Raw genomic sequence first — 27,374 nt, forward strand, 5'->3', positions numbered from 1 at the left:
ACTTGTTACAGACCCCCCTCAGCCCACAGCTGTGCCCTGGACACCATATGTGAATTATTTGCCCCCTATTTATCTTCAGAGTTTGTACTGTTAGGTGACCTAAACTGGGATATGTTTAGCACCCCGGCCATCCTACAATCTAAGCTAGATGCCCTCAATCTCACCCAAATTATGATGAAATCTACCAGGTACAACCCCAAATCAGTAACCTCGGGCATCCTCATAGATATCATCTTGACCAACCTGTCCTCTAAATACACCTCTGCTGTCTTCAACCAGGATCTCAGCGATCACTGCCTCATTGCCTGCGTCCATAATGGGTCTGCGGTCAAACGACCACCCCTCATCATAGTCAAAAGCTCCCTAAAACACTTCAGCGAGCAGACCTTTCTAATTGACCTGGCCCGGGTATCCTGGAAAGATATTGACCTCATGCCTGGTTATCCTTTAAAAGTGCTTTCCTCACCATCTTAAATAAGCATGCTCCATTAAAAAAATTTAGAATCAGGAACAGATATACAGTAGGGCAAAAAAGTATTTAGTCAGCCACCAATTGTGTAAGTTCTCCCACTTAAAAAGACGAGAGAGGCCTGTAATTTTCATCATAGGTACACTTCAACTATGACAGACAAAATTAGAAAAAAAATCCAGAAAATCACATTGTAGGATTTTTTATGAATTTATTTGCAAATGATGGTGGAAAATAAGTATTTGGTCACCTACAAACAAGCAATATTTCTGGCTCTCACAGACCTGTAACTTCTTCTTTAAGAGGCTCCTCTGTCCTCCACTCGTTACCTGTATTAATGGCACCTGTTTGAACTTGTTATCAGTATAAAAGACACCTGTCCACAACCTCAAACAGTCACACTCCAAACTCCACTATGGCCAAGACCAAAGAGCTGTCAAAGGACACCAGAAACAAAATTGTAGACCTGCACCAGGCTGGGAAGACTGAATCTGCAATAGGTAAGCAGCTTGGTTTGAAGATATCAACTGTGGGAGCAATTATTAGGAAATGGAAGACATACAAGACCACTGATAATCTCCCTCGATCTGGGGCTCCACGCAAGATCTCACCCTGTGGGGTCAAAATGATCACAAGAACGGTGAGCAAAAATCCCAGAACCACACGGGGGGGGGGACCTAGTGAATGACCTGCAGAGAGCTGGGACCAAAGCAACAAAGCCTACCATCAGTAGCACACTACGCCGCCAGGGACTCAAATCCTGCAGTGCCAGACGTGTCCCCCTGCTTAAGCCAGTACATGTCCAGGCCCGTCTGAAGTTTGCTAGAGAGCATTTGGATGATCCAGAAGAAGATTGGGAGAATGTCATATGGTCAGATGAAACCAAAATAGAACTTTTTGGAAAATTCATGTAAAATCTTGTGAGATGAAAATTGACAAATTAAAGGGTGTGCAATATAGAAGAGTAATCAGTGGACATACTGAACCTTGTTTTAAGTCCAGTAGGTCATATGACCAACCAGCTATTAAAATTTTACATTTGGAAGAATTCATGTAAAAACATGTGAGATGAAAATGGACAAACTAAAGGGTGTGCAATATAGAATGGTAGTCAGTGGACATTCTGAACCTTGATTGAGTCCAGTAGGTCATATGACCAACGAGCTATTGAAATTCAAAAATGTAAACAAATTAAAAATAGTACGAGATGTAAATCGACAAAAAATTATTCTGTGCAATGTGTGTCTGTGTCTATGCCATCGGGTTAGCTAGAACCAGTTTTGAAAGTTTTAGGAGTAATGGTTAAATAGCTATTGTAATTTGTAACATGTGATTTGTCACTATGTTGACAGTCCCTAACTGCTGTTGATGGACGTAAGGAAAACTACAGGCGAATATCCAATTTACCTCGGTTCCAGTTAGGTGGTGTTGGTTTACAAGAGACGAGACCGGAGACTTGTTGTGAGTCACTCATACTGCTTACACATAGGATTCACGGTAGGTAGCCTGTAAAAACAACTGGGCAACATTTCTATTTTTTACCTCTTTCTTTTCGGTATTCGCCTTTTATGTAGCCATTGTTTTTGTCAGGAAGGAGCAAAAGACATTCAACGTTGACCCTGTTGTGCGACCGTTGTCACGGTAACTTGACAGCTGCATGTTCTAAGTTCCTCATTTTAAATTCAGACCTTCCACTACTTTCCTTCCTTCACATTCACAACAGTAAGTTAGCAGCTTGTAATAGCCTACTTGTAAATAATTACCTTGTATTTTCCTGCTATGGTGAATAAAAAGTTGTCTACTCAAAACATTGTCAGATGGCCTATGTTCTGGTAATTATATAAGTTGGCTGGACAGAAATCCATGAATGTTTATGCAGGTCCTAAGAAACATCAGACAAATACATATATATAATAACATAGGTGTTTTGTGTATGTGGACACAAAAGTTCCCTCTTTTTTTTCATCACTGAGCAAATTTCAGGTCTGCTGAGCGCAAACTTGAACGTCGCAATGATTTTTTCTTTATTTAACGAACATTTTAAAGAAAATTCTTATTTACAATGACGGCCAAACTCCCCTAACCCAGACGACGCTGTGCCAATTGTGCGCCATGGGACTCCCGATCACGACCAGTTGTGATACAGCCCGGGATCGAACCAGGGTATATCGTGACGCCTCTAGCACCGAGATGCAGTGCCGCTGCGCCACTTGGTAACCTACATTCCCCTGCCCTGATCACAGTAGGGGAAAATAAAATAAAGACGCCCTTCCCCTCTGCTCTCAAAACAATGAGCTCTGTGTAGCAGGTAGAACGTCGCATTGACATAACGCTGATGACAAAGCAACGTGAAGCTTATAGTAGAGCTGAAGTGTAACGCCGTATTCAAAACAACTGGGAACTCGGTAATCTCCAACTTCCGAGCGTTGAAGAAAAGTGAAAACTAGAAGAACAAAAAAGCTCAGATTGGGAAAGATCGTCTTGAATTGTCGACCAACTTGAATTCCAAGAGCTCTGACTTTCTGACCAAAAGATCACCGAAGCCCATAATTTAAAAAAAAAAATGTCCCGAGTCCCAGTTGTCTTGAAAGCACCATCAGCCTACATTCCCCTGTCCTTATCAGTCAACACATATGGCCTATATTTTATAGTAAGAATGAATATAATAGAACAAAATATAAACAATATTTTTCCCACAGAACTTGAGTGTCATTAACATGTGCAACTGCTGTCATAATAAACCAGTGGTATTTTGGAACAGAGCCCATGTGCTCATTGAGGTAGAAGCATTAGCATATGCTCTTCCAGATCATATAATACCATCTGCCCTGGATGAACCTCTGTATGAGCATTTCATAAAGTAGCTTTTTTGATCAACCTTGGATGTGATCATATTGCACACACTTTCTCTTCTCAACCTACTAGCCATTTGTAGTTTAAGTTAGAAACATGTGCACACTAACCCATCATGTATTCACTAAATATAGAGGGCTTTTAAATATTTGTCAAAGTCAAGAAGAAAAAAATGAAAAGGAAGTGTGCACTCCAGTGGAGGCTGCTGAAGGGAGGATGGCTCATAAAAATGACTGGAACTGTGTAAATGGAATGGCATCAAGCACATAGAAACCATGTGTTTGATACCATTCCACTAATTCCGCTCCAGACATTACCTTGAGCGCTTTCTCCCCAATTAAGGTGCCACCTACCTCCTGTAGTGCATTCCCCCCACGCCAAATGCCAAAGTATTTCTGTGACAATAGACAAGAACAACTCAGACAGAACTACATGCATTTAAATGGAGAGAATAAATGCATAAAAAGCATTTCTGTAAAGCTTTGTGATTGACAAGAAATAGTTTGACGGACAACAGAGTGTTCATGACTTAATATGTGCCAAGGAAAGGCAACATTTATACTCAGGACTTTTAAATACATTACTGCAATCATAACTAGGTCAGTTGGTGGAAATAAAAGTACAGGCTTTGTTGCCGGCATTACCAGTCAGATACAAAGAAAAGGCATCAAAAAGTTGGTGTTTTTCAGTCATGCAAAATGTCTAATGATTTCATTTCTCTGTTTTGTTCTATCCCAGTCCATACTGTGAGACTGCCCCCATCCTCACCAACCAACCATGCAGCTCAGACTCATAAATCCCTAAATTATTCACAAGTTGTTCTTGTATCCCTTTACTGTGTTTTGTTCTTGACTCCGCACACTTATCAATTACAATATGTAGCTATTTCAATACCTACTGATACACTTTAACATTAGGCTCTATAAAGCAATATAATGGAAGCATCATTCCACACACAAATAATTAAGACAAAAATAAACAGATCTATACAGATTGCATATTCAAAACACTGTACTTTACTTCAGAGTGTTGATAAATAAACAAACTAAATAGCATTTATCTACCACTCATCACTCAAAGTTCGAGTCCAACAGGTTCCAATGTCAGAGGAGCGTTTCCAAATTAATTTGATACATATTCCAAGAAAAATCAAACCCACTCCCAACATTAACAACTGTCATTCCGTTGAAAAGTAGAACATTGTTTATGATATTTATCATATTGTAGTGAAAGGAAAGGGTTGCTGTCTTTGAATGGGCTCATACCAGCAACTCTGGACTCTAACCACAGTCCCAATAACATTCAATTTTTTTGATGTGCTTTTAACATGCTTACCATGGGCAAGACCATTACAATATGATCAAAGGAGAGTAACGCCTTGTTGATTCCTGCCAAGGGAAAGAAAAAAAATGAACCCAGCTCTTTTCATGACCTGCCTTTATTGGTTGCTTATGGTGGGTGTGTGAGTATGTTTGTGGAGTCTGCAGTCAGTCTCTGCAGTTGAGTACTGTAGTGCCTCAAATCTTTCTGCCACCCTTCTTGCGAAGTGACTTTCCCTCACCAGAGAAGGCGATGAATTCCGAATCCTCCTGAAAACATGCAACTAGCTTTAGCGTACATCATTCAAATCTGGCACATACAATTTGAACCATCTAAATACAGCTTTTATGCCTTCCTGGAATTTCAGTGTTTGCAAGAAAGGGATGAAGCAGTTTATGACATTTTCCTTCTTTAACCATCATACTTACATCCTCTGTTGTTTTCCTGGGCAGAGGCCTAGAGTTTCTGATGAAGGTGATCCTGCCAACCTTGTACTCATAGTTAGGAATCCCTCTGCATTGGGACAGAGAGGGGTTAAATATTAAGATCAGAGTTGATTTCATCATAGCATGTCACATGTAGATGTGATCTGGAAACACAAAAGTTGCCTGGATATGGGGAAAGGATTATGGGTTGTTTTAGGACTGATAATAGCTCCCAACCTTTTAATGTCACTGGGATCGATGGGGACGGGGCTGGGCTCGATGCCTTTCTTTTTGCCATCCAGACGATTGCCTGAACCTGTGAAAGCCTATAGAGAGAAGTATTCAGACTAATTCATGGGTTGAATTGAGGATTGCATGAGCTTCGCATAAATGAAAGAGAACGTGAACCATATGGGTATGAACTGAGGTAAGTAAGGAAAAAATCCATAAGCATAAACTCACTCTGAATCTCATGTCCATTTCAGTCCAAGTGTTGGGGTCTCCTTCCTCATCCTGTTGTGAGGAGTGATTAGAGTTCATCAAAACATACAGTATAAACACTGAGACCGGATTAGAAATACTCAACATGTGTTGTTCTTACTGTGGGCTCCTCTGGTGCTTTGTAACACCTCTCTGGTTCTTTGTAACCAAGCGGCGCATCAAAGTCCACCTGAGAGACAACAACAGGTATGGCTGGGTGAGGTAGAGCTATTAGGTACCATAATCTAAGTTAAAGTGTTGTGTCTCCACTTATGGTATGATCGATAGTACAGAAGATCTTACATTCATATCACATTCAATGATAGATACGGCCTTGTCTGGCTTAGTCTCCATCACTCGCAGTTCATAGATCTGAAATCAGTATAGAGAAAGATAACAGGTCAGGCACAACTGTATGCCACACACAGGCTGCCGGTGTCACATTATTTGTGGAGGACGGGTTCGTATTAATGGTTGGAACGGAATAAATGGAATGTTAACACAAACACATGGCTTCCATGTGTTTGATACCATTCCTGCCATTATTATAAGCCATCCTCCCCTCAGCAGCCTACTGTGATGCCACACCTTACATTTAGAAGAAACATTTCTGGTGACAAGTCAAATTCCATTACAGTTTTGCCTTGTGCATTGTAATACAGTCATCATACAGTATATGGCCAAATGTTTGTAGACACCCCTTCAAATGAGTGGATTTGGATATTTCAGCCACACCCTACAGGTGTATAAAATCAAGTACACATCCATACAATCTCCATAGACAAACACAGCCAGTAGAATTACCTTACTGAAGAGCTCAATTACTTCCAACGTGGTATCATCATAGGATGCCACCTTTCCAACAAGTCAGTTCATAAAATTTCTGCCCTGCTAGAGCTGCCCCGGTCAACTGTAAGTGCCGTTATTGTGAAGTGGAAATGTCTAGGAGCAACAACGGCTCAAATGCGAAGTGGTAGGCCACACAAGTGACTGAAGCGCATAAAACTTGCCTGTTCTCGGTTGCAACACTCACTACTGAGTTCGAACTGCCTCTGGAAGCAATGTCAGCACAAGAACTTCGTCGGGAGCTTCATGAAAGGGGTTTCCGTGGCCGAGCAGCCACACACACGCCTAAGATCACCATGCGCAATGCCAACATTGGCTGGAGTGGAGTAAAGCTCGCTGCCATTGGACTCTGGAAACACATTCTCTGGAGTGATGAATCTCACTTCACCATCTAGCAGTTCAACGGACTAATCTGGGTTTGGCGGATGCCAGGAGAACACAACCTGGTCCATACAGAAATGGTTTGTCGAGATCAGTGTGGAAGAACTTGATTGGCCTGCTCAGAGCCCTGACCTCAACTCCATCAAACGCCTTTGGGATGAACTGTACCACCGACTGTGAGCCAGGCCAAACCGTCCTACATTAGTTAACCCTACCTCACTAATGCTCATGGCTGAATAGATGTCCCCGCAGCAATGTTTCAACATCTAGTGGAAAGCCTTCCCAGAAGAGTGGAGGCTGTTATAGCAGGAATGGCGGGACCAACTCCATATTAATACCCATGATTCTGGAATGAGATGTTCGATGAGCAGGTTTCCACATACTTTTGGCTGTGTAGTGTACCAACTAACTTCAAACAGTTACCTTTTCATTGTAGTTAATTGCGACAACATCTCCTGTAGTTAAGCAGGCAAAGTTTCTCAAGGCATTTTCCAACCTATAAGAGTGAAGTGAAAAGTGAGAATAATTTGCCTATTTTTAATGACACTTAAAGACAATGTGAAGAGGTGAGTGATTAAAGGTCTATAACTGTACATACACTGCTTTGGGGTTAGTGATATCCAGGAAGTCTGGGCTCTGTGGCTGGAACTTGGAGTATGTGGCCACCATGAGGTTCACACTCTCCACCTGGACCAGGCCTCCTTCCTCCAGCAGGAGATTCTGCATCATCTACAGGGGAAACACACAGGCAACCATGTCACTACAGACAACATACACACTAAAGTTCATGACCACAGAGAGGTGACGATTTTAATTAATGATTTTAATACAGGGCCACTGACACGGCCCGCTACCACACTTGCGGGCTCTCCTTCACCGTGGCCAACGTGAGTAAAACATGTTAACGCGTTAACCCTGCCCAGACGGCATCCCTAGCCGCGTCCTCAGAGTATGCGCAGACCAGCTGGCTGGTGTGTTTACGGACATATTCAATCAATCCCTATCCCAGTCTGCTGTTCCCACATGCTTCAAGAGGGCCACCATTGTTCCTGTCCCCAAGAAAGCTAAGGTAACTGAGCTAAACGACTACCGCCCCGTAGCACTCACTTCCATCATCATGAAGTGCTTTGAGAGACCAGTCAAGGATCATATCACCTCCACCCTACCTGACACCCTAGACCCACTCCAATTTGCTTAACGCCCCAATAGGTCCACAGACGATGCAATCGCAATCACACTGCCCTAACCCATCTGGACAAGAGGAATACCTACGTAAGAATGCTGTTCATTGACTACAGCTCAGCATTTAACACCATAGTACCCTCCAAACTCGTCATTAAGCTTGAGACCCTGGGTCTCGACCCCGCCCTGTGCAACTGGGTCCTGGACTTTCTGACGGGCCTCCCCCAGGTGGTGAGGGTAGGTAACAACATCTCCACCCCGCTTATCCTCAACACTGGGGCCCCGCAAGGGTGCAATTCTCAGCCCTCTCCTGTACTCCCTGTTCACCCATGACTGCGTGGCCATGCACGCCTCCAACTCACTCATCTTGTTTGCAGACGACACTACAGTGGTAGGCTTGATTACCAACAACGACAAGATGGCCTATAGGGAGGAGGCGAGGGCCCTCGGAGTGTGGTGTCAGGAAAATAACCTCACACTCAACAAAACTAAGGAGATGATCGTGGACTTCAGGAAACAGCAGAGGGAGCAGCCCCCTATCCACATCAATGGGAGAAGTGGAGAAGATGGAAAGTTAAGTTACTCGGCGTACACATCACGGACAAACTGAAATGGTCCACTCACACAGACAGTGTGGTGAAGAAGGCACAACAGCGCCTCTTCAACCTCAGGAGGCTGAAGAAATTTGGTTTGTCACCGAAAACACTCGCAATCTTTTACAGATGCACAATCACCGCCTGGTACGGCAACTGCTCCGCCCACAGCCGCAAGGCTCTCCAGAGTGTAGTGAGGTCTGCACAACACATCACCGGGGGCAAACTACCTGCCCTCTAGGACACCTACACCACCCGATGTCACAGGAAGGCCAAAAACATCAAAGGGCAACAACCACCCGAGCCAATGCCTGTTCACCCCGCTATCATCCAGAAGGCAAGGTTAGCACAGGTGCATCAAAGCAGGGACCAAGAGACTGAAAAACAGCTTCTATCTCAAGGCCATCAGACTGTTAAACAGCCACCACTAACACTGAGTGGCTGCTGCCAACATACTGACTCAATCTCTAGACACTTTAATAATAAAAAATTGGATGTAATAAATGTATCACTAGTCACTTTAAACAATGCCACTTTATATAATGTTTACATACCCTGCATTACTCATCTCATATTTATATACTGTACTCTATACCATCTACTGCATCTTGCCTATGCCGCACGGCCATCGCTCATCCATATATTTATATGTATATATTGTTATTCCTTCCTTAATACACACACGTGTAAGATAGTTGTTGTGAAATTGTTAGATATTACTGCACAGTCAGAACTAGAAGCACAAGCATTTCACTACATTCACATTAACATCTGCTAACCATGTGTATGTGACCTATAAAATTCGATTTGAAATGTTTTGACTGTTCGAGTACTCCAATATCTTTTTCGAAAATATTTTTTGAACAAGGCCCGCTTTGGAAAAAAATATGGGAACAATGCCTAATTAATCACAAACATTACAGATAACAAATCCTAATTGCCCCATAGAGACAGTGTACAAAACATTATGAACACTTGCTCTTTCCATGACAGACTGACCAGGTGAAAGCTATGATCTCTTATTGATGTCACTTGTTAAATCCACTTCAAATCAGTGTAGATGAAGGAGAGGAAACAGGTTAAAGAAGGATTTTTAAGCCTAGAGACAATTGAAACATGGATTGTGTACAGTGTGTGCCATTCAGAGGGTGAATAGGCAATACAATGGTAGAAGGTGCCGGGCGAACCGGTTTGAGTGTGTCAAGAACTGCAAAGCTGCTGAGTTTTTCACACTCAACAGTTTCCTGTGTGTATCAAGAATGGTCCACCACCCAAAGGATATCCAGCCAACTTGACACAACTGTGGGAAGCATTGGAGTCAACATGGGGCCAGCATCCCAGTGAAACACTTGACACCATGTAGAGTCCATGCCGTGCCAGGCATAGACTGACCAGGTGAGAGCTATGATCTCTTATTGATGTCACTTGTTAAATCCAACTTCAAAACCAGTGTAGATGAAGGGGAGGAGACAGGTTAAAGAAGTATTTTTAAGCCTTGAGAAAATTGTGACATGGATTGTGTACAGTATGCCATCGTTGTAAATAAGAATGTGTTCTTAAAATGATTTGCCTAGTTAAATAAAAGGTTCAATAAAATAAAAAATGCTCAGAAGAATTGAGGCTGTTCAGAGGGTAAAAGGGGATGCAACTCAATATTAGGCAATGCCATTTCAATATTAATTTATTGAAACCGTAATATCAACTGGTTATATTATATCATGAAACACAAGCTTTAAAAATGTCAGTAACCTTAGCAGTGGCGCTTGTTTGTAGAAGCCGATGGCTGTGCACTGGCATAGCCTTGTTTTGTGAATTTAGCAGACAAGATATGCGTAATTCCTGAGCCCTTAACACGGTCAAGACACATGTTATAGTAAAAAACATGTTGTAATATAAACAGAATTAAACAAAATATTTTTTCCAAGTGAAAAAAAAGTGATGCATCACGCATCTGGAACATAGCCATTACACAATTTCATTCTGTCTCGACACCAAGAAGTACCAAAAAGAGTGTCTGTTCAGAAAAGCAGAGAGAGTCCGGAGAGACGAGGCTTATTCAGGGTCCCAGCCCCAGACACATATGACCAGATGCTAGATATAGGAATTCAACCGCTACAAGCACCGTTTTTCTGTGCATCATTGGCTGTAAGTGACAAAAAAGTGATCACTACACGAAAGTAGTTAAAGTGCTCTACCTTCGAACAACATAGCTATGATTTTTTGTTAGTTTATTATCCCAGTATTAATCATTACCCTCTTCATTGACTTATCGATTGTCCTACAGGCTCACATTTGTAGGCTACATTTAATAATATATTCAGTTGATCATGATGACAATTGTAGCCTAGATCCTTTGTACCGATTTTTCCCACTTAACAATGAAGTAACTGATAAAGCCCATTTTATGTGGCACATGCAAATGTGTTGCATAATGCATTATGAGTCTCAGATATTAAAACCTTATTTTCCTTTTATTTAAGGTCAATTTTACAACTACTTCTGGTAAAGTAACATATACTTAAGAGGTCCTTTGGAAATAATTGGTACATGTCTTCAAGAATCAGCCCAGAGTAATACAAAAGTATTTAATGCAAGAACCTCGGACACAATGTGCACCTCACAAAAGACCTCATCCAACATCAAGGTGCCCAAGTCCAGTTTGACATTGCACAGAAATTCAGCAGGACCATAACGAGAGAAGACAGACCTCATGCAGCAATTTGATAAAGACTGAGCTGACGCCAAAGTCTGGAAAGCACTCAATCTCAAGTAAATCTGAGGCCATCAACCATATAGTAAGTGTGCTTCTTCATCAGAAGGAGTTTGCTTTGACACCTGGCAGGTTCTACCCGAGCATCCAAACCTGCTGCACAAATTGGACTATGAGGAACAAGTGTAATGGATCAGATTCAGCAACCAAACTGACCTTACACCGCGAGAAGAACAAACTGTCTGCCCTTTTGGCACGCAGACAAAGGCACAAATGTTGACTGTTGATTTCAACTGTGGTGCTAAAACTCTGGATTGGAAACTGTCATCTTAAATGCCACAGTTAGAGAAGTAATTTAAGAAAGAGGAAAGACGTAATACTGAAACAAATGACAACGTAGACTGACAAAACGTGTATTTACTTTTATAACGTTACATTCTTTGTTGCATTTATTTATGCAATTATTTTAACTTTCTCCACATATTGTTACATTACAGCCTCACTCTAAAATGGATTTGAAAAACTCCTCAATCTACACACAATACCCCATAATGACAATGCAAAAACAGATTCAGAAATGTTGGCTAAAAAAAGTAAATACATTTATTGAAGAACCTTCTTGGGTTTGATGCTACAAGCCTGGCACGCCTGTATTTGGAGAGTTTCTCCCATTCTTCTCTGCAGATCCTCTCAAGCTCTGTCAGGTTGGATGGGGAGCGTCGCTGCACAGCTACTTTCAGGTCTCTCCGGAGATCGATTGGGTTCAAGTCCGGGCTCTGGCTGGGCCATACAAGGACATTCAGAGACTTGTCCCGAAGCCACTGCTGTGTTGTCTTGGCTGTGTGCTTAGGGTCGTTGTCCTGTTGGGAGGTGTACCCTCGCCCCAGTCTCAGGTCCTGAGTGCTCTGGAGCAGGTTTTCATCAAGGAGCTCTCTGTACTTTGCTCCGTACCTCCCCTTGAGCCTGACTAGTATCCCAGTCCCTGCCGCTGAAAAACATCACAGCATGATGCTGCCACCACCACCATGCTTCACTGTAGGGATGGCCAGGTGATGAGCGATGCCTGGTTTCTAAAAACCTGTTTTCGCTTTGTCATTACGGGTATTGTGTGTAGATTGAAGAAGTAAAAAAAAATATATATATATATATATATATATATATTAGAATAAGGCTGTACTGTAACAAAATGTGGAGATGGTGAAGGGGCCGGAATACTTTCCGGATGCACTGTACATCCTTGCAGTTGCATGAGGTAGTAGCACAATTGTCACAGCAGCCATGTTTGGGTGATATTGGTTGTATGCCTTAATCATCAAAGAGCTGTAACAGTTTCAACCGCCTACAGCTGGTTCTGTTTGACACATACAGTCCGTTCTTATATGAAACTCAAACAAGCTGTCTTCCACGGTACAGGATAAATGAATTTTAGCTCATGCCGTCCCTCCCTGCTCTTCCATATGACTGCATGTAGGACTCAAGGTCTTGAGGTGGTCCATAGTTGACTACATGACACGCTTAAAGTCTATCCCCATTCCCAGTGCTGAAGTAGCCATCACAACTCTGAGATTAGATGACTCATTTTTCAAGGCTGCGATTATGTGCAATTTTATGCCCTTGGTTGTCTCTGAGAGGTGCATGTTGAAAAGCCTGTTTTCCAGTGTGTCCTCTGCTCCTGCTGGATGCACAGATTTCTCCCCAAGGAACTGCTGAAAAACCTTGATGTACAGCAAAGAAGTCTTCAATTATCTTACAGTATATGACAGTCCTTGGGGTCTCAGGCCCTGAGCAACCATGAATTCTAAATGGCATCAGTAGTTCGCAAAGTAGCCTAAGCGGAAAATATACAGGACGCAATTATTCCAAAACTGCTGCTTGTTGTTGGAACACATTTTCCTACTTCAATCAACCAGTCCATTTTGCATTTGTGACAAAACTGATGCCATTTGGCAAGGAATGTAGGTTGTGTGTCTCATCAGTTAGATACGTTTTTATAGGCATTTCTGTAGGCCAAACGGGAGCTTGCGTGCGCCCTCAGCACGCATGTGTAGAGGGAGCGGTCGGAATGCAATTGAGTGAAAGAGACACGGAGGGGAAAGGGAATTTAGGGAGAAGAATTGTATTCTTTTTTGTTGTGCCCCACAAATGTACATGTACAAATGGAACACTAGAGTCAAAGCAAATGAACGTTTGTTTTTTTAGGGATAAGGGTGACAAAATGTCACTTGCCCGTTCAGGAAGCCACAAAGCACATTCCACCAAATAGTTTTGCAGTATTTGAAAAAAAAAAGTGATCTCTGGTTAAAGATGGAGTTTTAAAGTAGTCCATTAGAGTACTCATGCCCATCCCTAACTTTAATGCACGTTACATAACATACACTGTTCCCAATTTAAAGCATCCATCCATCCATACATACATATACATATATATTTTTTGGTTTAGGTGTTCTCACTTTATTTAGACAGAAAGGAAATCAGAGGGGGAAACAGGCAACAAGGAGAGAAACAGTGGAAAGGGTGGGGATCAAACCCTGGTCTCTTGTGGGGAGTCTTATATATTTGACTTGTGCCAGGGAGTGTTACCACTTCACCACAGCTCTGCAGTTAAAGCATTCTTTGATATAAATATGGCACAAGGTTTATAAAAAATAAGTGTTGAAATAAAACAACCCTGCTCACCCAGTGTGGCAGGTAGCAAATCCCCTCATCTGCTACAAACTCCAGGACACCACAGTGTGTCATTCTGTCGGAGTTCTTGTTGGTAAGTTTGAACAACATGGGGTAGGTGATGTTAAGTCTGCCTTTGGGGGAAAAGAGTGAAGGGTAAGAAGAAGTCATCTGTTGGGTATAAAACTCTGGTTCGGAAAAATTGCATATGTAGATCATCAGAGTTTAAATCTGGATAAAGTAGGAGTATACTTACTTAGTTGGTCAAGTGCAGATGGCGGCATTATAACTATAATGAGAAAACAGAGCAATATGAGCACTACTAAACACTTAGAGCAGGATAAGGCTGAATCAACTGACAGTAGGATGACAGTGACTGCAATCTCTACAGTCACTTCACTTGTGTATAGGACACTGGGGCAAAGCTTAGGTGTCAAACTCCATACATTCCTGGTATAGTTATGATATATTTGAAAGTTAATATAGAATACTTACTTTTTCCTCCTTTCTCCACATCAGACCGGTCGTTGGGACCCGCTAGCATGGACACAGAGTAGCAGCGGTATTGAGTGGAGAAGCGGTTTTGGAAAGTCCGTGGCATCGGGTGGTCAAACATGTTGAAGGAAAACTGTGGCAAATATTTAGAAAAACAAAAAGTAGTTAGGTCAGGTAAAAATGAGTTATTTTTAGACAGTTTGTTAGACAACGTTACCCTAACTAATTTCAAATCCAACTTTAATTTCAAACATCATCATCATCATCATCATACCAACTAGTTAGCCTACTTCATGTGAAACTAGCTGACAAGTGACACCAGTTAACTTTTTAAAGCTGTACAATTCACAAGTAAAGTTGCTGAGCAAGGTAGATATTCATTTGTCAGAATGATGGTGCATATTTCCTTTGATTTGAATGGCTAACTATTTCCTACTATCAAGCTAACAGTTAACGGCTAGCTAGTGAATTCCGATACGATGTGGCACTGGTTATGTTAGCATTTTTCATAAGCAACAGTCAAAACCAGTGTTGTCGAGTACTTACCATGATGAAAATTAGCACTCCAAACGTTATATATCAAAATGTATAGAATAAAGCTATACTAAATAGCGTATTCTCCGACAAACTGCCTGCTGAAACTCCAATGTTATCTTCCGCTTAGCCGCAACTAAAGCAGGAAGTGACGGATTACCCAAAACAAAGCATGAACACCAATCAGAATCCTAACACGAACATTCTATCCTTTGTGATTGTCTAAACGCGCGCTGCCGCCTACCTGCATGCAATTTCTATTGGTCAATTTTACATAAGCCTACAAAGTGGAGTTTTATTGGTTGTTTAACATTCGGCAGCTGAAGTGCGAATTGGCGCCATATTTCCAACAAGGACAATTTGACCATACGACAGAAAAGCTCCTGGCTGCATTGAACAATAATAAAGTACCCGTAAAGTTATTTTATATTTTTCTGTTTTTATACAACCTTAGGAATATATTGTAAAATGTTTATTACGGACATAAGAAAGGAATTCTACGACGTTGTTGTCAACCAGGTAAGAACTTCTGACGCTGGATTTAGTTTCATGTTAACTAGCGCGTTATCTAACCGCAGAGAGGGGTGAAAATAGGAATACCACCGACATTTTTCAGTCAACTAACGTTAATTATTCGCCTGCTATTTTTGCTAAATAAAATAGGATGTTAACGCTAACGTTACTTTTTACAAACTTCTGTGACTTGACTATTGATCTGTTCCTCCATTACTTTCAGAGAGTTGCCCTCCTGGTGTCATCTGAAATCGATGCACTCTGCGCCTGTAAGATATTACAGGTAAGTCAAGGCCCCATCTTTTGCTGTCAAATAAGTTAACTGATCTGCTACATGTTTGTCTAATTCACATGTTTTCTTACTGCCTCTTTCACCCCCATCTACCCAGGCACTGTTTCACTGTGACCAGGTCCAGTACACCTTGGTGCCAGTGACAGGTTGGCAAGACCTTGGTACCGCCTTCTTAGAGCACAAGGAGCAGGTAATGTGAGACACCTGTCCACACCTGAATACCCTGGAATTCACCTTATTGTGTCTAACATGATTATCAAAACTACAAACATCCATGAAGGTGTCTGTTATTTGCTCTCATTTCAGTTCCGCTGTTTTGTCCTGATCAACTGTGGGGCCAATGTTGATCTCCTGGAGACCCTTCAGCCAGAGGAAGATTCCATCTTCTTCATCTGTGACACACACAGACCTGTGGATGTAGTTAATGTCTACAATGACACCCAGGTGAGCAGTCAATGTCTATCCTAAATGACAGCCTTTTCCCTACATAGTGCAAAAGTAGCACGCTATATGGGGAATAGGGTGCCATTTAAGGTCTAGCCTTATAAAACTAGCTCACTGTGTGACTTATTTACTAATCTTTGTCTGTGCTTGTTTGATGCTTTTCCCACGTCGGGAGCTATATCCGTGGGTGGTTCTGATTCAGAATGCCACGCTATGCCCAGGAACGAATTCAATTATTAGATGCTACTACCCCCTCCAAATCAATACCAAATATGGATGTCAGTGTTTGCTCGCACCCGCTCCATTGTACTTCCTGTCTGTGTCAGCATGGTGCCTGTGTTATAAGGCTGATTAGCTAGGACATACAGGTGTGAAACACAGGTGTGCGTGCAAAGCGAGAACACAACATGGAATCCATCTTTGGTTTTGATTTGGCGGGGGGTGGTAGCATCTAACAATTTCATTTAATAGTTTCTTATGCACTGCTCGTTCATGTAAGGGATGACATTTTAAGAAGGACTGTCTACTAACTATGGATATACATTCCGACATGGAACACGTGCTGCTACATAGGTAGTCATTTGATCGCAAGTTATCTCGAACGCATTCACTATGCAATACAATTAAACCTCTTAAGTTCAATTATTAATAAAGAGGTTTAAGTTTGGGCTAGTCCTTCACAAGGGGTTGCTTCACTTTGGCAGCAGTTGGGTGACTTCAGAGGAGGAAAGTCCTTTAGGATACTGCCTTTGAGATGATAATGAGCACAGAAGTTGCTGTCCAGATGAAGAGCCAGTGTCAATCAGTGTTCTGAACTCAATCTCCCACAATCCACCCCCCCCCCCCAGGTGAAGCTGATGATAAAGCAGGATGATGACCTTGGAGTGCCCTCCTATGATGACATCTTCCGTGATGAAGAGGAGGAAGGTGGCAATGACTCTGGGAATGAGAGTGACGGAGGCTCTGAGCCTTCTGGGAAACGGAGGCGATACGATGAGGTATACTATGCTGTAGAGCTGAGACGATAAACCAAACATTATCGACACTGACCACACCGATCACTTATTGCAGTAATTTTGAAGATATTGTTCAGTACGATAAGTAGCCAATACTAAAGAAATGTAAAGTTTGATATGAAATAAGTTTGCTAATAAGGGTGATTGTTAATAGGACAATTGATGACTACAACCATCAAACTAGTAGTAGTTTAAAGGATAAAAAAATGGTACATGCTATTTTTATAAATGTATCATTCTATTTATTGTTATCGCATCAATTAAATCCATATCGCGATAAATTGCCTTTTGTCCACATCGACCACCACTATGCTGTATTGATGTCACAAAAGTTGATAATAAAAAAGAAAAATGATATTGATCCCATCCCACCTCTACTTAACCCTTTGATCCAATTTGGATACATATTTCTGATTCTTATTAATGTTTATTTTGCCAGGTGTAATTTTATTTGCATATGACAATGTTGATTTCCACAAAGTAGATGAAGCCGATCAAGTTTGCAGTGATGTATTGTTATTTATACCAACATGTTCCCATGTTTAGGGGGAAGTGGAGAGGAGGATTGAGCGACAGAGAGCAACGAGAGAGTGGGAGGCAAGGAGGTGACGTTTAAAGCCCCCATGCAGTCTTTTATAATTTAATATTTAAATCATCCCTGTTTGGTTAATAAATCACTGTTTATTTATTGAAAATTACTCAAATATATTTTGTATAATTTATTTCCCTGAACCAACTTTGGCCCTTGAAATGCTCTGTCTGATCGAGTGTGCGAAGATGTTTACTTACACAGCCCTAATTGGCTGATTAGGATGATCTAGAGCCCACCCCCGTACCCAGATGAACTGTCATTGACTCTTTATAATCGGATCACATTGTCATGATGTGGGCCAGAAGTTCCATCCCATCTGAACAGGCTGAATTTCCAGGCATTTAATTTTTTTTTTTTTTAAATGGTTCTTACACAAAAAGGGCAATAACACCGAAATTGTGATAATTATGATATTTTGATCTCATTGTGTGGCCTTTAAAAATAATAATTACAACAGGTAAATCACGGTTTTAACCACACTGCCCCTTTAAAGGTTTAAACAGTCTTATAACTTTGACTTTTGAAACGTTTCATTTCAGACGTGAGATCCTGTTTGACTATGAGCAATATGAATACCATGGGACTTCGGTGAGTATGCATTATATATTGGTTATGTTGAAACTTGCTGTGTGTGTGTGCGATACATACATTCATGTAGAAATTGTAAAAATAAAGAAAAACCCTTGAATCAGTAGGCATGTCCAAACTTTTGTGTGTGTGTGTGTGTGTGTGTGTGTGTGTATATATGTGTTATATAAATAACATGGACATTTCTAAGTGACCCCAACCTTTTTTCATTTTTATTTATAAAAAAGAAAAGAAAAATGGGGGTCACTTAGAAATGTCCATGTTTTCCATGAAAACATACATGAAAGGAGTTGTTAAAATGAATAGGAAATATAGTCAAGACGTTGACAAAATTATAAATAATGATTTTTAATTTAAATAATAATTGTGTCCTTCAAACTTTGCTTTTGTCAAATAATCTTCCATTTGCAGCAATTACGTCATTGCAGACCTTTTGGCATTCTAGTTGTCAATTTGTTGAGGTAATCTGAAGAGATTTCACCCCATGCTTCCTGAAGCACCTCCCACAAGTTGGATTGGCTTGATGGGCACTTCTTACGTACCCTATGGTCAAGCTGCTCCCACAACAGCTCAATAGGGTTGAGATCTGGTGACTGTGCTGGCCAGAATACCAGCTGACTGCTTCTTCTCTAAATAGTTTTTGCTTAGTTTGAAGCTGTGCTTTGGGTCATTGTCCTGTTGTAGGAGGAAATTGCCTCCAATTAAGTGCCGTCCACAGGGTATGGCATGGTGTTGCAAAATGGAGTGATAGCCTTCCTTTAAGATCCCTTTTACCCTGTACAAATCTCCCGCTTTACCACCACCAAAGCACCCCCAGACCATCACATTGCCTCCACCATGCTTGACAGATGGCGTCAAGCACTCCTCCAGCTTCTTTTAATTTTTTTCTGCTTATCACAAATGCTCTTCTTTGTGATCCGAAAACCTCAAACTTAGATTCGTCTGTCAATAACACTTTTTTCCAATCATCCTCTGTCCAGTGTTTTTATTATTTTGCCCATCTTAATCTTTTATTTTTATTGGCCAGTTTGAGATATAGCTTTTTCCCTGCAACTCTGCCTAGAAGGCCAGCATCCCGGAGTCGCCTCTTCATTGTTGACGTTGAGACTGGTGTTTTGCGGGTACTATTTCATGAAACTGCCAGTTGAGGACTTGCGAGGCGTCTCTTTCTCAAACTAGACACTAATGTACTTGTCCTCTTTTTCAGTTGTGCCCCTAGGCCTCCCACTCTTTCTATTCTGGTTAGAGCCAGTTTGCGCTGTTCTGTGAAGGGAGTAGTACACGGCATTGTACGAGATCTTTTAGTTTCTTGGCAATTTCTCGCATGGAATAGCCTTCATTTCTCAGAACAAGAATAGTTTGATGATTTTCAGAAGAAAGGTCTTTGTTTCTGGCCATTTTGAGCCTGTAATCGAACCCACAAATGCTGATGCTCCAGATACCCAACTAGTCTAAAGAAGGCCAGTTTTATTGCTTCTTTAATCAGAACCACAGTTTTCAGCTGTGCTAACATAATTGCATAAGGGTTTTCTAATGAACAATTAGACTTTTATAAACTTGGATTAGCTAAAACAACGTGCCATTGGAACACATGAGTGATGGTTGCTGATAATGGTCCTCTGTAAGCCTATGTAGATATTCCATTATAAATCAACCGTTTCCAGCTACAATAGTCATTTACAACATTAACAATGTCTACACTGTATTTCTGATCAATTTTATGTTATTTTAATGGACAAAAAATGTGTTTTTCTTTCAAAAACAAGATTTCTAAGTGACCACAAACTTTTGAACGTGTGTGTGTGTGTATGTATGTATGTGTGCAGGCTGCAATGGTGATATTTGAGCTGGCATGGGTCCTGACTAAGGACACTAAAGATATGCTGTGGTAAGTGATCTTATAAATGTTTTTTGTGAAATTATATAAATGTAATTTATTGCATATGCAGACTATGACAACAATCTGTTAAACATTTGATGTTGGACAGGTGGGCCATCATTGGGCTGACTGACCAGTTGGTTCATGATAAAATCACTCAGTAAGAATATTTCACTCCAACTCTTCTATAACACTTCAAATCTGATGCAACATCTAGGATGCCTACAAAGTTTTTGAAAAATACAAAGCTCATGTCTTACACGAGCACTAACTTCCTTGTATTGTTCCTGTGCCTCCCAGTATGAAGTATGTAACAGACATCGCTACTCTGCAGCGCCACGTCTCACGTCACAACCACCGGAACGAGGATGAGGATAATTCTCTCTCTATCGACTGCATGAGGATCTCCTTCGAGTACGAGTATCCTTTAACTTCACTGGCCAAAGGACCAGGGGAGCTCAGACTTGTGCATGACAACTAGTTGAGACCTAACTTTTTGAGACCTTTGGTTCAGCTATTTTGTTGCTGTGGTGTTTTCTAGGGCTGTGACGATACCAGTATCATGGCAAGGAAACAAGACGCGAGGCGGATTTAACTTCAGGAAAACAGCCCTAATGTTGGAAACAAACAAACATAATTGTTGTCATCCAGAGTCACATTTAGTTTATTTTCCAAGGTATAGGACACTAGTTTACCTACTGCGGGATTTTAAAGAAATGAAAAGGGAAGTTCTCATTTTTGCCCTGGTTTTGCCTCGATATGAACGAGTATCGTAATACTGGTATTGTCCCGGCCCTAGTTTTTTAATTTGGGTCCGCCGTGTTGTTAGTAAGCGTTGCCACATTCTTGTGGCTGTGTGTATGCTGTCCTGACTGTCACCCTCCCGTTCCTCCCTGTCATGTGTTATTAGTAAGCGTTGCCACATTCTTGTGGCTGTGTGTATGCTGTCCTGACTGTCACCCTCCCGTTCCTCCCTGTCATGCCTTTCTCTGTGTGTTAACCCCTTGACGCCCTGTCTCAGTCTGCGTCTGGCCCTGTACCAGCACTGGTCTCTGTTTGAGAGTATCTGTAACTCCTCTTACACCTCCTGCAACTTTAAGCTCTGGTCAATGCATGGCCAGAAGAAACTCCAGGAGTTCCTCGCTGACATGGGGTATGCTATCCCCAATTTATGACTGTCAAATAGAATAGGATCTCCATCAAATTATCATTTTAGGAACATGCATGACTCGCTTTCTTGAATATCAATTACTAATCAATTAGTTAATGGAAGCTACAATTAGTCTGTAGCCTCTGAAGGACAAATGTCACTTCATCAAAAGTAATGGGCAGCAGTTTGTTTTGATTTATTGATAACAATGGATTGTTTGAAGGCATCATCAAAGATGGTTTCTGTTTGTGTTGTCCCAGCCTGCCCCTGAAGCAGGTGAAGCAGAAGTTCAACTCCATGGACATGTCAGTCAAAGAAAACCTGCGAGAAGTTATAGAAGAATCCTCCAACAAATACGGGTAAGAGTGTTTGTCTATTCTAGTGCATCAAGATATCTGTAATCCCCATTATCAATGACTCTGTGTATATGATGAATAAAATATGCCCTTCTCCTAATATGCCCAATAGACTATTTTCAAGTACACGACACAATGACGTCACGTACAGATGTGCGCAACTCTTGGCAGCAGTAAGAAAGCCATTGCCATCTGCGCCCGTTCGACATAGCCTAGATTCACTTTTTATTACTCCTAAACAAAATACCTTTGGTGTTCTCATACGCATACTATGTTTTGATTCTCACTTTAACAGTCGCTAAGATTCCATTTGTTTGCAAGCTTTGGAAAATAACTGTTTTGGGTACAGCAGTTGTAGTTGCTTATAAGTGCAATTCATACATGTAAATAGAGGCTTTTTTTTGCTGGCGTTCTAAATTATAAGAACTCCCACTTGTTCTGCCACTAACTTGCGCGCATCGCCCTTGTGTGGCAATGTTTGTAAAACACAGAAAAGGGTCTATAGCCCTCATTTAATGCTGTTTTCTCTGTCCCTTCAGTATGAAGGACATCCGTATCCAGACTTTCGGCGTTCACTTTGGCTTCAAGAACCATTTCCTGGCCAGTGATGTCGTGCACGCTACTGCCGCCCTGCTGGAGAGCACTGAGAAGGACGACAGCCCCGGCGACAACTTTATCAAGGCCCTCGACTGCCTCTCCAGGTACACACACGTACATGCGCACACAAACTCTCCATAAGAAATGCCTTTGACTGCCTGTCCTGGTGTAGGAGGAGTACTGGACAATCCCAGAAAGCTGGATTGTTCTCTTATTCCTTGTTGAGCTCATGATGAAATGTATAATGATTAACAGAGAGCACAGGGTCTTGGGCCCTCACGGTGCTCGCCCCATGTGTGTATTCACTTGGGATCAAACGGGAGAGGGACGAGGGTTGGGCGATTATTACGAACGTTTATCGATGACGATTGACAACCTCGTGATGTGACAAATGATGGTTTAGCCTATTTGAACTTGACTGGTGCTGCGCCATAGGCCTGAAGAACGAGGGTCGGACAGGGCAGCACACGAGTGACATTCAGAGGAATCTGCCTATTCCTGTTTACTATAGCCTATTTCAATAAATAGCCTATGTTGTATAGGGCAGCAGAACGCAAGAGAGGAATTTAGGCTAGACAGAATTCCACCAAAGCAGTGGAAAATGTCCATTCAGGAAATGTTTCTAGCTCTGTCGGATGCACAGACGTTAAAGCTTAAACTTATTACGTTTTATAACTGACACTCCTTAACTATATTGTCTAGCTGTTTAAAAAAAAAAAACGCTATATTCCCTTCTCTCCATTCAATATGACCTTTGGGCTAGGCCAGGGGTTCTCAAACTTTTTGGGGCCGGGGGCCACTTTTGTGATAGCAAATTCACCAGAGACCCCCCTCATTTTTCATAATTGATTGGATTTGTAAAGCACCTTTCTAACAACCAGAAGTAAAATCAGTTTACATAGTAGGGGGAATCTCACCTCATCCACCACTAATGTGTGGCACCCACCTGGGTGATGCACAGCAACCATTTTCTGCCAGAACTTTCACCACACATCACCTATCAAGTGAGGAGGCCGATTAGGTGGCCATAATGGAATGGGGCCAGGGTAGGAATTTAGCCATGACACAGGGTTTAACACCCCTACACTAATGATAAGTGACATGGGATTTCTTTAATGACTACAGAGTCAGAACACCTCTTTAACGTCCTATCTGAAAGATTGCACCCTCGCCGGGCAATGTCCCCTTCACTGCCCTGGGGCATTGGAATCTCCTTAGACCGGAGTCGTCGTCCCTCCCCCCAACACCACTTCCAGCAGCATCTGGTCTCCCATCCATTTTGAGTACATAATCACGATATGACAAAGGTTCGCCCAACCCTAAGAGGGACCTATTTGAATTATGTCCAATAGTAACACATTGTTTTTGCAAAAAGTGTTACGGTGTGCACTAATGAATACATCCCAGGTGTTGGAATGATCCCATCCTGTTTTCTTTCCTCTGAAGGAGTAACCTGGAGCGTCTCCATGGTGGCATTGATTTGGCTAAGAAGAAGTTGATGGCCATCCAACAGACTGTAGCCAGTTGCATCTGCACCAACCTCATACTGTCACAGGGACCCTTCCTCTACTGCTACCTCTTGGAGGTGTGTGTTATACAGTATACTGTTACCACTGTAATATCACGGTACCAAAATGTCATGATACTTATGATGCCAGCATTTTAGAATACCATAGTACCACTTCATATGATACTACCAAATGTTTTGGCCCTACTGTTTAAAAAGCCAATGGGACCTGTTATAAAATGTCTATAAAGTCTGACATTTTTTATAAATTCTGTATAAAAAAAAAAAAGTTTAGCAACTAATGTCTTGTTTGCGCTGGTCCAATAATGTCCACTTGACTTTCATGAGCATATCATGTGGCAGCAGTAATCAGCCTGCCGCATCCCCTATCAGTCCTCACTCGCCTGTTTCTCTCTGTTCGCTCTTCCTGGACATCTGTTCCTCCATCAGTTGAAACGTAATGTAGTGGTGATGATGAGAGGGAATGCTGCCTGGTATCGTTTGTAAAATGTTGGTATCGTTTGTAAAATGTTGGTATCGTGACAACACTAGTGTGTGGTACGTCCTCCCTATGACCATCCATCTCTGTGCAGGGAACTCCTGATGTGAAGCTGTTCTCCAAGCCCATGGCCTTGACCCTGCTCTGCAAGTACCTGCTCAAAGCCTTTGTCCGCTCTGTGAGTAACTCAGTATTTCACTTACCCATTATCCAAGGCCCTGTCTAGCTCTTGCCCCTGGTCTTCAATTAGTTTCAAACAAAAATGACAGAGTTTTAGATGTTTGTTTATGGTATTTTGCATCGCTCTTGCTTGTCTGCCTATGCCTGTACATAGACGAGGAATAAACGATGTAAGCTGCTGCCCTTGATCATAGCTGCTCCCATGGATGTGGAGAAGAGAACTGTCATCGTTCTAGGCATCCCACCTGAGTCTGAGACATCCGACAAGAAGAAGTGAGTTCATAAGTTGTGTGCCTGTCTCAGTGCAAGCACTTGAATGTTCTTTATGTTTTGGGCAAAACTAAAACAAATGCTAATTTTAATCTTTGTTTTGTTCTCGCTCTCTCCCTAATTTCTTTCTCTCTCCTTCTCCAATAGTTTCTTTGGCCGTGCGTTTGAGAAAGCAGCAGAGAGCACCAGCTCCAGAACTCTCCACGACCACTTCGACACCTCTAGTAAGTCAAATGTTATTGTAATTGTATATATTTTCCACAAGAGGGCAGACATGACACACTACAGATGGGCCTTGTTTAGCAGTACACTGGTGTCGTACATATATTTCAGTACTTTATTTGGCTCTCATACAGGTGCTTTCTCATGTCATTGTTACAGCTTTAATCATTACATCATCAGGTGTTTAAAAAACATTTCCCTTGCACCTGCTAGCCATAACAGCTCACATTGAGCAATACACATGCTCATACTTAACTATGTTTTGCCTTTGCAGTCATTGAGCTAAAGATGGAGGACAGGACTAAGTTTCTGGATGCCCTCATCACCCTGCTGTCCTAAGGAGTGAGCTAACTAAGACACACTGATGTATGGATAAAGTTCCTGAAATTGATATGTGAAATCTGTAGATGCTGGAAGAGACTCTATGACATTACAACTAGGTTCATGCCCAATGTGATGGAGAAATCTCTATTTTGTGCTTCACCTGTTTTGGCCAATGTTATGTATTTTCATTTCAGGATACTTTGTGATGCCTACATGTATATTGTACTGTTTTTCTACGTGTATTGTGAGGGTTTGTGTTTTTAATCTCATGTAAATACATTTTTATACATTCATGTAACACTTATTAAATGATATTTTATTGATGTATAATTATTGAAGTTACCATCTACTAAGAGAAGGAATGATACACTTGAAACATTTAGTAGTAATAGGGGTATGTAATAACATTGAACTTTGGCGCAGAATGTGATATGGACCGTAGAAACTGCTTAACCATCTCCCTCAGTATACTGATCTGGAGCATAGGTTAACACACAGACCGTGGCCCATATAGCACAGTATAAATACAGTTCCATGGATGGGTGGGATCCAAGTCCCTCTCTGTGGGCTAATTGAGCCCCATGTCTCAAATCAGTAGGAGGTCATGACCCACAGAGAAGAGGGTTCTGGGGGTTTCACAGGAAAGGCTGATCTGCTCGCCATGGTGAAAGCGAAACGTGCCAGAAGGAGCTTACTGAGCTAGGGGAGGGGAACAGGATCCTCATAGCAGACGTGGTGTGTCTACTGTGTATATTATTTTATTGCCTTGAACACAAATGTGGATGTGTAACAATCTGACTTCCTGCTGATTGAATGTTTGGATGTACAGTATTATTGTATGTTCTCAACTAACTGGAAAATGGTCAGATGAATTTGCTATGAAGATAAAGCTCATACTGTTCACTGGTCTGGTGAGAGACATCTTATGATGTATAGTTCTATTGTTTACTATTTCATATCCTCTAAACACACCCCACTAGTTACTGGGTAGGTCCTGTTTATTTTTGAGTGATGTTATTACCTAAAGTGAGCTGATGGAGCCAAATTATTGTTTACTTTACTTGGAGTTTAGGAGAATGTCTCTAGATTGTAAAGAATTAGAATTTGGCCACTGGGATTTTGAACTTGGCAGCCATAATATCCCTAGTCTGGCTACACTATTCCACTGTTCCTTTACATTGTGAACTTCTTATCAAGGAATGTTCTGGCATCTGATGACGTCCTGTCTGCCTTTTCACCAAAAGGCAGCATGGTTGTGCCCCATCCCCCAATTTCACCCTCACATAGCCTCACCCCTAGTACCCATACCCCAACCATACAGAGGTCACATCTTTCAGATGCCAGTGAAACGTGGAGAAATTGTGAATTCCAGTCTATTATGGTGTCTGCCCCCCCCCCCCCCGCTGGCATTTCTCTCAACCAAACCACTTCACCCCTCAAACCCCATCCTATTCTTCAGTCCCCTCTTTCACCTTTCCAACCCCCAATGGTGGGGGGCCACTGGCCTTTCTGCTGCTCTGCCCCGGAGGAATGCAACACTACCCCCTGGTCATGTCACAACTACACGAACACACTCACATGTGGCAGGAGAGGGGTAGCGTGTGGGACAGAGGGTATTTGAGGGCCTCACAGTCACACATGTTGCCTTTACTCCTTGGGGTTAAGCTACTTTGTTCACAGAAGGAGCCCAGTGACTACTTTACCCAAGAGCACTGTGTGAGAGTGTGTCACTGTGTCAATACAAGTATATCTCTTTATTTGTACAGTACTGGATATTTGTTAATTAGTTAGAAAGATTAAGAGATTTGAAAGTTCTAGGGAAAACATTTTCCAACTTTCTTAATTTTACTTAATGATTAACAACTGCAACATCCTTCCAAACGAATCCACTTTCAGAGTGTAGGAAATGAGTTGTGATCTCTTCTACAGGTTACTCTAATAAAGAAATGTGGTCAATAAACTATGTTACAGTGGCTGTGAAGCATTCAGGCAC

General features: G+C 41.7%; 2 protein-coding genes across 3 annotated transcripts; one reads left to right on the plus strand and one right to left on the minus strand.

The window, feature by feature from the left end:
- Nucleotides 1-3,843: 3,843 nt before the first annotated feature.
- LOC110536194 (ubiquitin recognition factor in ER-associated degradation protein 1) lies at nt 3,844-15,122 on the minus strand. Of its 2 annotated transcripts, none has more exons than XM_021621817.2 (12): nt 14,965-15,122; nt 14,419-14,551; nt 14,180-14,212; nt 13,936-14,057; nt 7,373-7,503; nt 7,198-7,270; nt 5,851-5,919; nt 5,669-5,737; nt 5,530-5,580; nt 5,305-5,393; nt 5,071-5,155; nt 3,844-4,908 (listed from the first exon to the last, which is right to left on the minus strand). In XM_021621817.2, the coding sequence occupies exons 1-12, from the start codon at nt 14,965-14,967 to the stop codon at nt 4,840-4,842; spliced, it is 927 nt and encodes a 308-aa protein (XP_021477492.1). In that variant the 5' UTR covers nt 14,968-15,122; the 3' UTR covers nt 3,844-4,839. The 2 variants fall into 2 exon arrangements, with proteins under 2 accessions (XP_021477492.1, XP_021477491.1); XM_021621816.2 differs by having other exon boundaries at nt 3,844-4,911.
- Nucleotides 15,123-15,257: 135 nt separating this feature from the next.
- Nucleotides 15,258-26,519, plus strand: cdc45 (CDC45 cell division cycle 45 homolog (S. cerevisiae)). The gene is made up of 18 exons (XM_036936077.1): nt 15,258-15,471; nt 15,689-15,748; nt 15,855-15,947; nt 16,064-16,201; nt 17,050-17,199; nt 17,764-17,822; nt 18,349-18,397; nt 20,224-20,285; nt 20,386-20,436; nt 20,577-20,696; nt 21,298-21,429; nt 21,687-21,785; nt 22,322-22,483; nt 23,826-23,964; nt 24,480-24,563; nt 24,720-24,838; nt 24,983-25,059; nt 25,332-26,519. The coding sequence occupies exons 1-18, from the start codon at nt 15,421-15,423 to the stop codon at nt 25,394-25,396; spliced, it is 1,710 nt and encodes a 569-aa protein (XP_036791972.1). The 5' UTR covers nt 15,258-15,420; the 3' UTR covers nt 25,397-26,519.
- Nucleotides 26,520-27,374: the final 855 nt, after the last annotated feature.

Source organism: Oncorhynchus mykiss, chromosome 11, assembly GCF_013265735.2.
Source record: "Oncorhynchus mykiss isolate Arlee chromosome 11, USDA_OmykA_1.1, whole genome shotgun sequence".
Classification (NCBI taxonomy): Eukaryota; Metazoa; Chordata; class Actinopteri; order Salmoniformes; family Salmonidae; genus Oncorhynchus; species Oncorhynchus mykiss.